This window comes from Mustela nivalis (genome assembly GCF_964662115.1).
Source record: "Mustela nivalis genome assembly, chromosome: 2".
Lineage (NCBI taxonomy): Eukaryota > Metazoa > Chordata > Mammalia > Carnivora > Mustelidae > Mustela > Mustela nivalis.
In genome coordinates this window covers 96,993,012-97,007,518 of record NC_139021.1, presented here as the reverse complement: position 1 = coordinate 97,007,518, position 14,507 = coordinate 96,993,012, and the positions used below count along the sequence as shown (strand labels likewise).

At 41.4% G+C, this 14,507-nt stretch overlaps 1 protein-coding gene across 1 annotated transcript; it reads right to left on the bottom strand.

Moving 5' to 3' along the window:
• Positions 1 to 372: 372 nt before the first annotated feature.
• Positions 373 to 4,353, bottom strand: MAP10 (microtubule associated protein 10). The gene has a single exon (XM_082719833.1). The coding sequence runs from the start codon at positions 4,336 to 4,338 to the stop codon at positions 1,909 to 1,911; it is 2,430 nt and encodes an 809-aa protein (XP_082575959.1). The 5' UTR covers positions 4,339 to 4,353; the 3' UTR covers positions 373 to 1,908.
• Between the last annotated feature and the right edge of the window lie 10,154 nt (positions 4,354 to 14,507).

Below are 14,507 nucleotides of genomic sequence, written 5' to 3'. Positions count from 1 at the left end.
CTCTCTCTGCCTGCCTCTCTGCCTACTTGTAATCTCTCTCTGTCAAATAAATAAATAAATCTTTAAAAAAAAATACTCTTTTGTTTTGATTGCTTAGGTCTTTATTATTATGCTTGGGATTTAAAGCTCCCTACGATCGGGGACTTTTCTTACTCAACAAATATCCTTTCTACCACTCTACCATTCTAATCAAGATATTTTCTCAGTCCCATGAGTACATTATGTTCATTCCCATATTTCTTTTACGCATATTGTTTCTCAAAATATAATACCCTCATCTTTTACCACCTTTCTAAATTTTACTATCATTCAAAAGATAATACCTGCATTGTTATTTGATTACTTATAAAGGAAGGAAAATTAGGGCCTCACTCCATATATCCAAAAAGATCAGATATATTAAAATAAAATATAATATATAAAAATTAAAATATAACACATAAAAAGTTACATGTAAATAGTTGAACACAATAAGGTCTAAGTACAAAACCAATGGAAGAAATTATAAAGAAATGATCACTAGATAAAAACAAACTTTGCATACCTTAAAAATAACCATGGAACAGCCTGAAATGACAACAATAAACTCAATTTCTATATAAGAAACTGGAAGACACCTTTCTTAGCTTCCTTCCCCAAATACTTCATTGAACACCTGCAGGCTGTTTATAGACACCAAAACAAAAATATTGTAGTCAAATAACCATGTTTCCAATAAGGATTTTCTGCTGCTTATTCTTAGGATTTTTGCTTGTTTGACTGCTTAATTCTATTGCCTCCCATCAGGTTATTTTAAATGCATGGACTTCATTAATTTGTTCAACACATGCTTTTATCACACCCCAACCAAGGCGAGACTGTGCTAGGTACCAGGAACATATACTGGTGGGCAAAACAGATACGGTCCCTTCCTTCGCAAAACTTAAGAAGATAAACATTAATCAAGTGATCACACAAACTGCATTTAAAAGAAAAGTAGAGCACAATGATGACATATAAAAAAGGACTTTACCTATTGGGGTATGGGATGTGTATGTATCAAAGATTTCCCTAAAGAATTCATATATGTGTAAAACAGTAAGCTCTACCTACAGGGGCTGTATGTTAAACATTTTTGTACCTTTCTGCATCTCACACAGTAAGTTCTTCAATATTTGTCAAATGATTTATTCCTGTTAGAATCTGAGATTATCCTTATTAACTAGCCTTCTTTTTTAATGGTGTGCCTGAAGTCTGCTTTAAGATGACTGATTTTTTCAGAGAGTTTAGAAAGATACTTTTATTCTTCTAAGATTAAACAACTTCAATCTTACCTAGATTATAAGGTGATTTCATGATTAATACTGTTCAACTTAATAAATACTATCTAGACATCAAAATAACATATTTCTTTAAAAATTACCCATGTAATTTATGTACTAAAATAATGTAAAAAATTATTAAAAATTGTTTCACTAACGGTACACATAGGTTATACAAAAATAAAATGTTTTTTAAAAGCACGTATTTTCACACTGTATATCCTGGAAGTTTATTTATCACTAATTCGCAAATATCCTTGCATTGCTTGGAAATACTTAGTGAGGCAACTTCATCATCTTCATCAAAGTGATCTGGTGCACTGCTGTCCAGGACATTAAGTTCCAGGTCCGACAAGTTAGATGGCAGATAAGTACTCACTTGCGATGTCCGAGGTGACTGGCTTTTTTCTGAAGACTTGCAACCAGTTCTTGTTTTAAGTTTAGTAGGGAGGTCCTGACCCCTCTTTAGAACTTCAGTATTATGCATACTGTTTCGATCTATCTGGTTTTCTTTCTCCTCAGTCCAATGTGATGAAGATAAATCACTGGTAGAGATACTAGACGTTTCCTCCAAACTTTTATCTTTAATCTTTGAACTATGAGATCTTTAACATGCGTATACTGGCAACCCAGCTGAAAAAGGCGGGCTAAGAACAGAACTCTTTTCACTGCTGTTTTTTCTTGTGGACAGTATTGCTTCACTAGATTTACTTGTATATTGATTATGTTTTGGATTTTCTGACCCAGGACTGCTATCATGAGTTTGTAAAATTCTGCTAGTGTCCTCAGAGGTAGAGAAATCTTCAGAAGAGCAAGGGCTGGTGAAGTCATCAGAATACTTGAGTTCTGAGATGCTTTCAGAGCAACTATTTTTACATGGTTTATATTCACAGACATCATCAATAAGAATGTCATCATCAGTGGTTTTGACCTGTTTATCTTCCATTTCTTTATCTACTACAATTCTGTCAATAACTGCAACTTGTTGGAAAACACATGGACTTTGGACTTTCATTTCCACTTTTCCTTCTAAAATACTTGCATGCATAACCCCTTGTGACACAGTGGTATTTGCAGGCCTCACAATTTCTTCCAATAAACCATTATCTGTTCTATGTTCACCACAATCTACAGTTTTTTCAGTTGCACATTTCAGGTTAGTTTCTTCAGTTGTGCTAGGGTCATCAAAAACTCCACTGATTTGCTTTGAGGTATCACTGTTTTCAGCAAAAGATGCATCTAATCCCAAACACTCGTCTTTTGGCAGTTGGCGTGGCTTCTGATGTTGTTCTGCAAAGCTTAATACTTTAACTTTGGATGAAGGAATTCCGAGTTTTGCACCCAACATTTGTGCTTGCATTTTTCTATACTGCTCTCTTCTTTCATGTACTACCAACATATCAGGATTTGTCTGCTTTAAACGTAGTTTAAGTGTATTTGTTAAACCATAAAGCAGCTTCCCTCTTGGGACTCTTCTGGGGGGGTCACCACTGTTCTTTTCAAAATGTTTACCTTTTTTGAGATTTTCGACTTGGTTCTTTTTATACTGAAGATTCACTGACTTTTCATTTCTCCCCACAGGAAGCTTATCCTTATATTCAGATTTACATGTGCATTTGGCAGAAGATTCTGGTGACTTCTTATCCTCAGTTCTATATAACCAGGCTAAGTGAGGATGTATTTGAGTAGGGCTTGCCACAGGTTGGTTATATAACACGGACAACTCAACCAACAAGGCATTTAACAAAGGCAGCTGCCTAATTGTATTAATTCTATTTTGTTCAGTTTGAGCATGATTTGAAGTTTGGTCACGTGCTCCTGCATCCTGAACGTGCGGAGGATTTACCGGCACTGGAGGATTTTCATGTGCCCCAGAATTAGTAAGTTTCAGAAAATCAGTATGTTTTGGGGCAGTTGCACGGTTTTCCTCCACACAAATACCATCCGGTTCCTCAGGTACATTTATTTGAGGCTTAATGGTGATTGTACCCTGCACAGGGGGCATCTTTTCTTGGGTCAAATGAGTGTAATACAGAGGAGGGGGGCAAAATGTGTTGGTTTCAATGTCTAACTCTGTGACTTCCTGATCTGGGGGGCTAACGCTCCTCACACCACTAGAATTTGAACAAATAGAGTTGGTTTGTCCATGCTTCACAGAAACCGTGTCACCAGAGTTGGTCTTACTGGGGAAAGCTCCTTCCTCCAAACCCTTCTGTGCTTTGGGGATTTTTAAACCCACGGGAAAACTGTCGCCATGTCTTGTTCTTGGCTCTGGGCGTGGCTGCTGTTTTTCCTGCGGGGTCTGGGAACCGATCTCTCCGCGCTCCACCCCACCTCCCGTGGAAGCGACCGGCCTCTCAAGATGCCCCAACAAGCTGCTTCCTAAATCGGTTAAGCGGTAGCCCAGGGCAATGTCCCCAATCCGCTCCCCAACTTGGTTATGCAGAGGGAAACTCCCTCGATGGCCGTGGGAGCAGCCAGGGGCGGCCTGCCCCAGGACCTTGTGGGCGGCGGCAGCCAGAGAGATGCTGCAGGCACCGAGGAGCTGCGGGGCGGGCGTGGGACGCCCGGGGGGCAGCAGCAACAGCAAGGTGTAAAGCGGGGTCCGAAGGAGCTGGCGGCGCAGGGTGGCGGGGTGCAGGCGGAAGAGACAGGACTTGCCGCGACCGAAGCTGACCAGGCCGGGTCGGGGCTCCGGGGCTGGGGCTCCGGGGCCTTCCGGTGGGTAAACCAGCAGCGTGGGGAAGTCCAGCAGGCGGAAGGCCACGGCGGGGCACAAGTCGCGCGATGGCCGTGGCGGGGATGCCTCCTCCTCCTCCTCTTCGGCCTCCTCTTGCTCCTCCTCCACCGCGACCACGGGCGGCGGCGGCAGCAGCCCGACTTCTAGACGCACACAGTCGACGAGCAGCTCCAGCGAGAAGAGCCGCTCGGAGAAGGGCGCCGCCATTGCTGTTGCCCCTGGAGACGCGACCGCACGCCGTGGAGGGCGGAGCCGAAGCTTGGTTCTCGCGAGAGACAGGGAGCCCACAGCCCTCATGCCTGCTCTCTCGCGAGACTTAAGCCCCGTACCCTTCCCCTGCCCCGCGCGGGTCTAAACTGCGGCGGCTCTGGGACTTTTCGCTGCTCAACGTGCTTTTGCTTTCCAGGTTTCAGTGTTAACACAATTACGTGTCATACCGAGGCATGGTAATGTGGTGGCAAGAAATCAGACTTCTTCTTCGTTTTGTCCGCGTTTTTACCCCGTGCCGATCCCCTGCAGTTTTGAGGTCAGGTCCAGTCCGAGGAAAACGGAAAGTCAATGCGGACTCCCCTTGCGGAGCCGAGGGCGGCAGCGAGCAGTTAACTCCCGGGGGGCTTCCTGGCTGCCGCCCACCCAAACGACGGGGACGCTGCTTGCAAGCGGCGCGCAGCCTCTGTCCGGGTAAATTATGGGGCACGGCGGCTGTGGTCCCACTTGCATTGAGCAGCCCCCGGTATGGGATTAACGATAACGACCCCGTGTAACGAAACGGGTACCTATGCACGTGCACACACAGCCGGGGGAGGAGATCTGAGGGCGCTCCTGCAGGTGTTCGGGGACACACACCGCTCTCCGCGAGTGGCCCGCGGACTGGAACGAAGGCTGCTGACACGGAGAGTTTTGAGCGACGTGTAAGGACTGCGTTCGCCTAAGCTGCTCCGAAGGAGGACGTGTGCGCCCAGCACGTGTTCAGACACGTAGTTACACAAATACAAAAGACGGATTCTTCTAAGAACACACTGAATTCGGAGCACCCTACTGGGAGGCGGTCCCGGGGGTCAGGTGAGGGAGGGCTGTGGCTTGAACTTGGTCAGGGTCAGTGGAGAGGAGAAAGGGGTGACAGAAGAGGCATTTGTGAGAGGAGAATTTAGAATTTGGTGACTAGGAGTGAGAAGTTATGGGTAAAATTTTTTTTCTGCTCCTGAAGGGGGGAAAAAAAATGAGGCATAGATTTGATTTTTTTTTAAGTTACTTTGGGTTTCTGGGATTGTAGAGTTTGAGGTTCCTGCCAGACATGATGTGAATATGTTTAATTTTAGACAGCCTTATCATTTATAGTTAAATTACATTACATCAAAGCTCAGAAGAACATTGTGAAGCTCGAGGGAAATTCAGAATTGGAGGGATTTGATGCTTTAGTGTGAAGACTGAGGGAGGTTTCATTGCAGTAAAAAAAAAATAGAATATACTACTCTTGGCCTTAAGAATCGTACTAGCTACTTGCAGAGGAAACGTTTGTCAAGTGACATGCTTGGACGGCACAGAGCAGTACAAAGCAATATATTCACAAGTGGAGAGCAATGAAGTAGAGTCCATATGTGCATCCAGTAAATCATTTACGTAGGGTTAATAATGTGGATTATTAGCATTTGTGTGTCACCCTGCATATACATACAGGGAAACCTTCTTCTATAAGGACGTTGCTTCCGGAATTTGTTGTCTACAGAGGGAACATTTTCCTTGCCCAGATACTCTATGATTTATATTCTAGTATACAAATAATATTTTATAACTTTAAATAGTGCTAAAATTAACAAGTAAAAGTTTCGCTATGAAAATTAAAAAGTTTCAGTGTCCATAGGCCATACATGGAGAAATAGCAGAGTGCCATGGCCGAGGGCCCAAATTCCCTAGGCCAAGGATCTGTCTCAAATCCTGGATCTTTGACCATATACTAGTTTCTCAACAAATTGTGAATCATTTTCCTCATCCCCCAGAAATGAGGTATTTATAGTATCTTACCTTATAAAAATAATATTAATATCATATAATATTAGTATTATAGTAATATACATAGTATACTATATTTGTACTATGTAATGTAGTATACTATATTTATATAGCCTGGCAACTTGCTAAAATAAATACCATTTTACTTATTACTTACCATATAGCAGACTTTTTAGTTTTAAAGCACTAAGCTATGAGTTAGAGTAAATAGCTTATCTGACATGAGCCTATTGTTCTCGATCTGTAAAAGTTTATATGCTCTGTACTTTACCTTTCATGTGTTAGCCAACTTTTTTTGTTACAGGAGAAGGCAGGATGAAGAAAGAAACTATGGATTAATGCACATTAACACTTTAAGATAAAAATCTGCTATGCAATGTTAAGGAGTTTGAAGTTTACTGTGGGGGTGGCATGAATTAAGATGCTGGCAATGGCGTGGAGAGAAAACATACTCAAGAAATGGGAGAGAGATTTAATGGGACTGGCTGATTGGGTGTGAAGTGTGCAGGAACAGAAGGTGAAACACAGGTTTCTACTTTAGGCAATTAGATTGATGGGTCAGATATAGAGAAGCAGGGTTTTTTTGTAATTGGTGTTAAAGAAGGAACTGGGAGAAGCCAGAAGAGAAAACTATGAATCTCATTGTCTGATATGTTGAGTGTGATGTACTTATTATCCATCCAGGTGGAAGGTAGAAGTTATATATATGAATCTGAAACCTTGAGAGATCTAGGCTGGAAATACAGGTTTACAAGACACCAAGATGGTGATGGTAACCTAATTTCTTCATAGAAGGCATAAATAATAAATAAATATGGCACTGAGACTTTTTTTTTCTTTTTTATGTGAGTTATCTCGGGACTCTGCAGACTGTAGGAATTTTGGCTTGATTTCTAAGGAATTAGGATGAGATACGATGCTAACATCTTTTTCTGGGGCAATAACTTTAGGGTGAAAAGAGACAAAGTCGGAATCATTAACTAAGGAAAGGCATGATGAGACTAATAATTTCGAGAGGAAACAGTCCCTGGATTAATTAAACGGATTGAACTGTGAGTCTGGCTCTCTAAAGTACCTTGTATCATAAGGGCTGTAGAGCCCTGGGACAGATCCTGCAGATGGGATGGGTTAGCAGGAATTGTAACAAAATGGCACTAGTAGAATTAAGTAAGAGCAGCATTGAATTTTGGGTGGCTGGTCTACTTTGGCACAGAAATGCGAACATGTGGGAAAACGTCAGCTCCTGCAGGAGCGTGGTGGGGCTGGCAGAAAACCACTTAGATGTCATGGCTCCAACCTGGTTTACTCAGCTTCGGAAAATGGAAGTTAGCTAAGGTGCTACTGAGGGAAGTAAAATGGACATTGAATTTTATGGGCCAAACAAATCCCACGTAGGAGGAATCTGTTACTCAGGGACCATGAAAATGCCCAAGACTTAGTCTAGAAACACCAAATACTAATTCCAAGCCCCATTAGTAAAGGCATTCTGCTGCCTGCAGACTTCTGGCTTAGTCCAGATTAGCTCCAAAGTCAGATACAATCACCTGTAATTGATGTGGGCTGAGAGGGCTGAAGATGATTGCCAGAAGGAAGGTCTAATGCTGAGTAATGAGACAGGCTACATGGAGCTAACTAGGGGGAAATCTACAAAAGGCTTAGACCTAACCTTGGGCTTATGGTGAAAAAATTGAAGCTTTCCCATTAAGATCAGGAACAAAGCGAGGGTGTCCCCTTTTACCACTGCTTTTTTTTTTTTTTAATTTCTTTTCAGCATAACTATTCATTGTTTTTGTACCACACACAGTGCTCCATGCAATCCATGCCCTCTCTAATACCCATCACCTGGTGCCCCCAACCTCCCACCCCCCGCCCCTTCAAAACTCTCAGATTGTTTTTCAGAGTCCATAGTCTCTCATGGTTCACCTCTCCTTCCAATTTCCCTCAACTCCCTTCTCTCCATCTCCCCATGTCCTCCATGCTATTTGTTATGCTCCACAAATAAGTGAAACCCTATGATAACTGACTCTCTCTGCTTGACTTATTTCACTCAGCATAATCTCTTCCAGTCCCGTCCATATTGCTTCAAAAGTTGGGTATTCATTCTTTCTGATGGAGGCATCCTACTCCATAGTGTATATGGACCACATCTTCCTTATCCATTCGTCCATTGAAGACATCTTGGTTCTTTCCACAGTTTGGTGACTGTGGCCATTGCTGCTATGAACACTGGGGTACAGATGGCCCTTTTCATGACATCTGTATCTTTGGGGTAAATACCCAGGAGTGCAATTGCAGGGTCATAGGGAAGCTCTATTTTTGATTTCTTGAGGAATCTCCACACTGTTTTCCAAAGTGGCTGCACCAACTTGCATTCCCACCAACAGTGTAAGAGGGTTCCCCTTTCTTCACATTCTCTCCAACACGTGTTATTTCCTGTCTTGCTAATTTTGGCCATTCTAACTGGTGTAAGGTCTACCACTGCTTTTCAACATTGAACTGGAATTCCTAGCAATAAAACAATAAGAAAAGGAAAGGAATATAAGGTATATCGATTGGCAAGGAAGAAATAAAGTTGTCTTTGCTTGCAGATGACATGGTCATCTGTGCAGAAAATCCAGAGGAACTGCCAAACTCTTGGAGCTAATAAGTGATGATAGCAACATTGCAGGTTATCAAGTTAATATACCCAAGTCAATAACTTCTCCATATACCAGCAATGAATTTGTAATTTGGAATTTGAAATTAAAAATGTAATACCATTTATTTTGGTACCTCCCCCAGATGAAATATTTGGGTATAAATTTAACAAAATATGGGTAAGATCTAAAACCTTGAGTGTCCCACAGGGCTAATAAGGTCAAAACTAGCAGAAAATTTAAAGCTTGTTTTTCCAAGAACTGTTTCTCCCTAATCAGCTATTGTATCTCCTCTGACCCCACTGGCACATCCACTAGCTCTCTCTGCAGAAGCCTGGACTCAGTGTCAACTGATAAGGCCCAGCTTATGAACAGGCAAGACCGAGCATGCCTTACCCGAGCTAACAAGCCCAAGACCCCATCCAGCTTACACCAGTTCTCACAGCATGCCGCATCTTGTCATAAGCTAACTTCCTGACAACGGGGGGCTGAATTTTGCCATCTTCTGGTATGAAGTCTCCACCCCAAAGTGAACTGGGGCGCATGTTCCGTATATGTTCTATGCTCCATCTTTCTTCATGAAGAGTTGTTTTCCCGCCCATTTCATCAATATGTATATCGTCTCAACCTTGTTCTCTCTGCCTTCGTAGCGGTGAGTTTGAGACTCGTTTGGCTGCCTCTCTTTCCTGCTGCCCACCCAATGTCTCAGTGATCATATTTGCTGTTCTGTTATAGATCTATACTGAGGAAAACTAGAAAACTCTGACAAGATCAGAGAAAAACTAAATAAATGGAGAAATAGTCATGTCTATGGACAGGAAGACTCAATATTGTCAAAATGTCCGTTATTCCCGACTTGACTATAGAGTCAACGCCGAGCTAATCCAAATCCCAGTAAGTGACTTCTGTGGTTATTAACATACTGGTTCAGAACTCTAGATTGAGAGACAAAAGGCCCCAAATAGCCAACACAGTATTGATGAGCAGAGTTGGAGAACTGACATTACCATCTTCAAGTCTTACTATAAAGTAAATAAGACTTTATTTACCCTATAGTAAATAAGACAGTGTGGCATTTGTGAAAGCACAGACAAATAAATCAATGGGACAGAAGAAAGCCCAGCAATAGACCCATGTAACTATCATCGGCTGATTTTTGGCAAAGGAGCAAAGGTAATAGGAAAAAAGCAAAGGCAGTCTATTCAACAAATGCTGCTTGAGCAGCTGGACACCCACACTGAAAAAAAAAATCACAACTTTCACAAAAATTAATTCAAAATGGGTCACAGTCTTAAATGAAAGACATAAAACTCCTCGAAGATAACACAGGAGAAAATCTAGATGACCTTGGGTTTAAAAATCACTTTTTAGATACAACTCCAAGTGCATGATCTGTGAAAGAAATAATAAGCTAAATTTTGTTAAAATTAAAAATGTTTTGCTCTGCGAAAGACACTGTTAAGAGAATGAAAAGAAAAGTCAAACCCTGGGAGAAAATATTTTCAGAAGACATATTTGATGAAGACCTGTTCCTCAAAATATGTGAAGAATACTTAAAGTGCAACAATAAGAAAACAAGCGACCCAAATTGTGGCCCCCTAAAATGGGCCAAAGACCTGAAAAGACACCTCACCAAAGATGATATGTGAATGGAGAATAAGCATGTAAAAGGATGCTCAGGGGCTCCTGGGTGGCTCAGTGGGTTAAGCCTCTGCCTTTGGCTTGGGTCATGATCTCAGGGGTCCTGGGATCGAGCCCCGCATCGGACTCTCTGCTCAGCAGGGAGTCTGCTTCCCTTCCTCTCTCTCTCTGTCAAATAAATAAATAAAATCTTAAAATAATAATAAAAATTAAGAAAAAATTTTAAAAAGGATGCTCCAAAACCTGTATCATCAAGAAGATGCAAAGGAAAGCAACAGAGTGATACCACACACGTCTACCAGAATAACCCAGATCCACAAAACTGACCAAATGCTGCTGAGGGTGTGAGTAGTAGGACTCTCATTCATTGCAGTGGGAATGCAACATGGTACCACCACTTGGGAAGACACTTTGTCAATATCTTAAAAATGTAAACATACTCTTACTATACAATCCAGCAATCACTGTCCTTGGTATTTATTTACCCAAAAGAATTGAAAACTTGATAGCTACACAGAAGCCTGCTCATAGATGCTTATAGCAGATATTTCGTAATTGCCCAGTGACAGTCAAGCAACCAAGATGTCTTTTGGTAGGTGAGCAGAAAATTAACTGTGGTACTTCCAAACAATAGTACATTATTCAGTGCTAAAAATAAAATAAATAAAATCAAATGTGGGCTATGAAATCGTGAAAAGACATGGAGGAAAACTACCTTGATATATTCTGTTAGTGGTCAAGATGACTTGCTTTTAATCCTCAGAATGTGTGCAAGGTTTGAATGTGGATCTCTTTCTTTCTTTCTGGTCTTGTCATTCCCTTCCCCTCCTAAGTTTCTGGATAAGGGAATCGTAGCTTTTTCTATTATGCTGTCGTTAAATCCAGGACAGGGTTAGGATCAGAACCATGAATTCCACTTTGCATGTCACAGACATGAAATAGCTGTTTGTAAATAGTGCAGATAATCAATCTAAAGAAACTGTGAATTTGTCCCAAGGCTCTGCACTGCATCTTCAATTTCTATTTTAAACTTGCCAGAACTTGATACTGGAAATTCCTTCTCTTAAGCTGGCCAAAGAGAAAGACTGAGGGGTGGGTGGGAGGAAAGGCAGGGCATGGGGGTTGGAGTGTAAGTAAGCAAAGGTACTAGTAGTGATTAAAGGGGAAGAGGGACCTAAAAGACCAATCGGATAAATCTCTTCCAGAAAGAAATTAAGGGAAATCACGCAGCATCTTAAGGCTTTGAAGACATGAGTTCATTAATAAGCTCAGTGTTGCAGAAGATTGATAGAGTGGTTTAGTGAGAGCTCTGTGATGGTCCTTGGCAGTTAGAAACTTGGCCTAGAGGAATCGACATAGGCTTTGAAGTCTAGGAGTCCTGATTCCAATAGCAGCTTCTTCATTTCATAGCTGCATAACTCTGGGACAAGTTCACCAACTCTGGGAAGTTTGTACCCAGAATTTCCCATAGATTCTCAAACTGTGGCATGCACATTCAAATGCAGACTCGGGCCCAGACAATTCTGATGCACATGTGTCTGCAGAAGCATCTGAGCGATACAGTTCAATTCCTGAATCATTCTTTCTTTCTCCTGCACATAAACACTGCTAGTTCTTTTGGCCTCGACCACATTGTCAGGATGAAGGTAAGTGGTGTTTCATTTAATGGAATTAATTTTATTTTTTTTAAAGATTTTATTTATTTATTTATTTGACAGTGAGAGAAGGAACACAAGCGGGGTGGGGGGAGGGAGAAGCAGGCTCCCCGCTGAGCAGGGAGCCCGATGTGGGGCTCTATCCCAGGACCCTGGAATCATGACCTGAGCCAAAGGCAGATGCTTCATGACTGAGCCACCCAGACGCCCTGGAATTGGGTTTTAAATTGGATTTTTTTTTTTTAATGACAACCCATATAATTTAGATTCTTGCAAAAAAAAAAAAAAAAAGCCAGCTCTTGTTTTTATAATTAGTAAGATGCCTATCTATTGAAATCTGGGAAATAAACCAAATCTTGGTAACTTCATCAAGCAAACCAGTCTCTCAGGAGGCTTTGACCATAGCTGGAGCTAGGTGCTCACCGAAGTAACCCCCTGGGTAATTCCAGTTCTGTAGTGCCTTATCTGTGCTTGGCACTGGTCCTTTATAAATTCTCTTTCTGTGATCCTCAGAGCAACCCCATGAAATTATCAATATGCTTATAATGAAACCAACTTAGAGAAGTTAAAAAAAATGCAGACACATAGGAATTTACACAGCCACTAAGTGACGAAGCTGGCATTAAAATTAAAATTCAGTTCTGTCTGGTTAAGAAAAAAATATGTTATGTTTATCCCAATAAATTCCCTTAGCTTTCTCGTCTATGCCAAGGAGAGTATTAATATGTAGGAAATGGACACTATCCAACTTAAAAATGTATTTTGGGGTAGAGAGGAACAGAAATAAGAGGCAAATGTAGAATGTCGTATGTTTCATGAGAAAACTGACCCAGTTTGAATAAGTCAAGGACATGAAGAAAGGGGCGGGGGATATGGGGCTCCTCCAATTTAGAGTCTTAAGAGACTTAACCACCAAATGTCAAGTGTGGGTCTTCTTTCTTTTTTTAAACAAACCATCTAAAACCAAGGCCTGATGGAGACTAGATACAATGTGATTATAAACTGGCACTAGGTGATACAAAAGAGTTATTGTTAATGTTATGTATGTTAATTTCATTAAGATTATTTAAGAAAATGTTTGCACCGATAAGAGATTCCAAATGAGGGTCTAGTATTGCTGGGTGAACAGGGGAGACCCCTGGGCTCCGAGGTGGCCACACAGCCTATCCATGGGATGTCACTGGACGCTCCTGGTCTCAATGCAAGAAAGAATTCAAGGACGGACCAGACACTGGGTTAAGCAGAGCAAGTAGGAAAGTTTATTAAATTGAGAGTACACTCTCCAGATATGAGAGCAGGTGAGCTCCAGGAGAGCTGCATGTCCCACGGTTTGGGTCTCTATCTCTTATTGATAGTGATTGACTGGGGGTGAGAGGGTGGTATTTCTTACTTGGGAAGTGATTTCTTTGGGAGCAGGGTCTCATGTCTCTTCTCCATTACTTGGTCAGGATCTCTGGCCTTATTTGTCTTGGCCCCGTCTGGTTTGATCCAGTGTCTTGGGGCTTTGTCTTTGGACTGCTGCCAGGACAGGTGTCTAGCTTTCCAGGTAGCTAGCTGTGATGCCCCCTTTGCTGGCCTCCAGCTATCCTGTTAAAGCCTCACTAGCTGCCCATTCTAACAGTAGGGATGGAATGGCATTACTTAGTATGCTTATAATGCCTCCCAATTAAAAAAAAAATTTTTGGAGAAGGTAAAGCAAATGTGGCGAAATCTTGATAATTATTGAATCTGTGTGATAGGTACAGGCAAATAAATTCACTATGTTATCTTCTGTTCTTTTGTATGTTTGGACCTTTTTGCAATGAAAGAGATTAGAGGGTTTTGCTTCACAAGTTTCTTACCAGATCAGCTGCCAAAGACAATGAACTTCTAACAGTCTATTCCCAGGAATATCAGTACTGTGGAAACTAACCATGATGTATAATGTTTTCTGGGGAAAATTTCCTTTCTTTGCTTGAGTTGTGAGTCTCTGGACTACCCAGAATTAAGTTTCGATGGCTGTCCCAGCTAGCCACTTAAAATAAAGGGTATTTTAAGTAGGTTATATATAAATAGCATGCCTTCTATTTATAAAGCTTAAAGGCCAAGCATATTTGGAATTCCTTCTGACCTTGCCTGTTTCTCAATGCCAGCTGCTTAAAGAGGTGGAGAGGTGAGCCTCAGCTACAAGAACCTCACTCGCCTTTTGTATATATATATATTATGTTTCACTTTATTTCCCTAAGTTCCCACTTAGGGAACAGGCTAATTCTAGGGTATTATTATATTGTTATTCTAGGGTAACAGGCACAATTTACATCTAAACGTTTATTTTTCCCTCAGTATGCATGTGATTATCATGTCTCAAACTGGAATTTCAAAAGAGAAATTCGGCTCCTATAAGGCACCATCTATATCCTATCATGTCAAGTACACAATGACATTTACAAACTTTAGGTAACAATGAATAACATGAAATAATTCACTCCTTAGCAGCACAGGAACCTCTGAGACCAGATCCCAAGCACCTTTTTCACCTTTCTTT

Coding starts and splice junctions, on each gene's coding strand:
- MAP10 (XM_082719833.1), bottom strand. CDS start 4,338: ATGAGGGCTGTGGGCTCCCTGTCTCTCGCGAGAACCAAGCTTCGGCTC.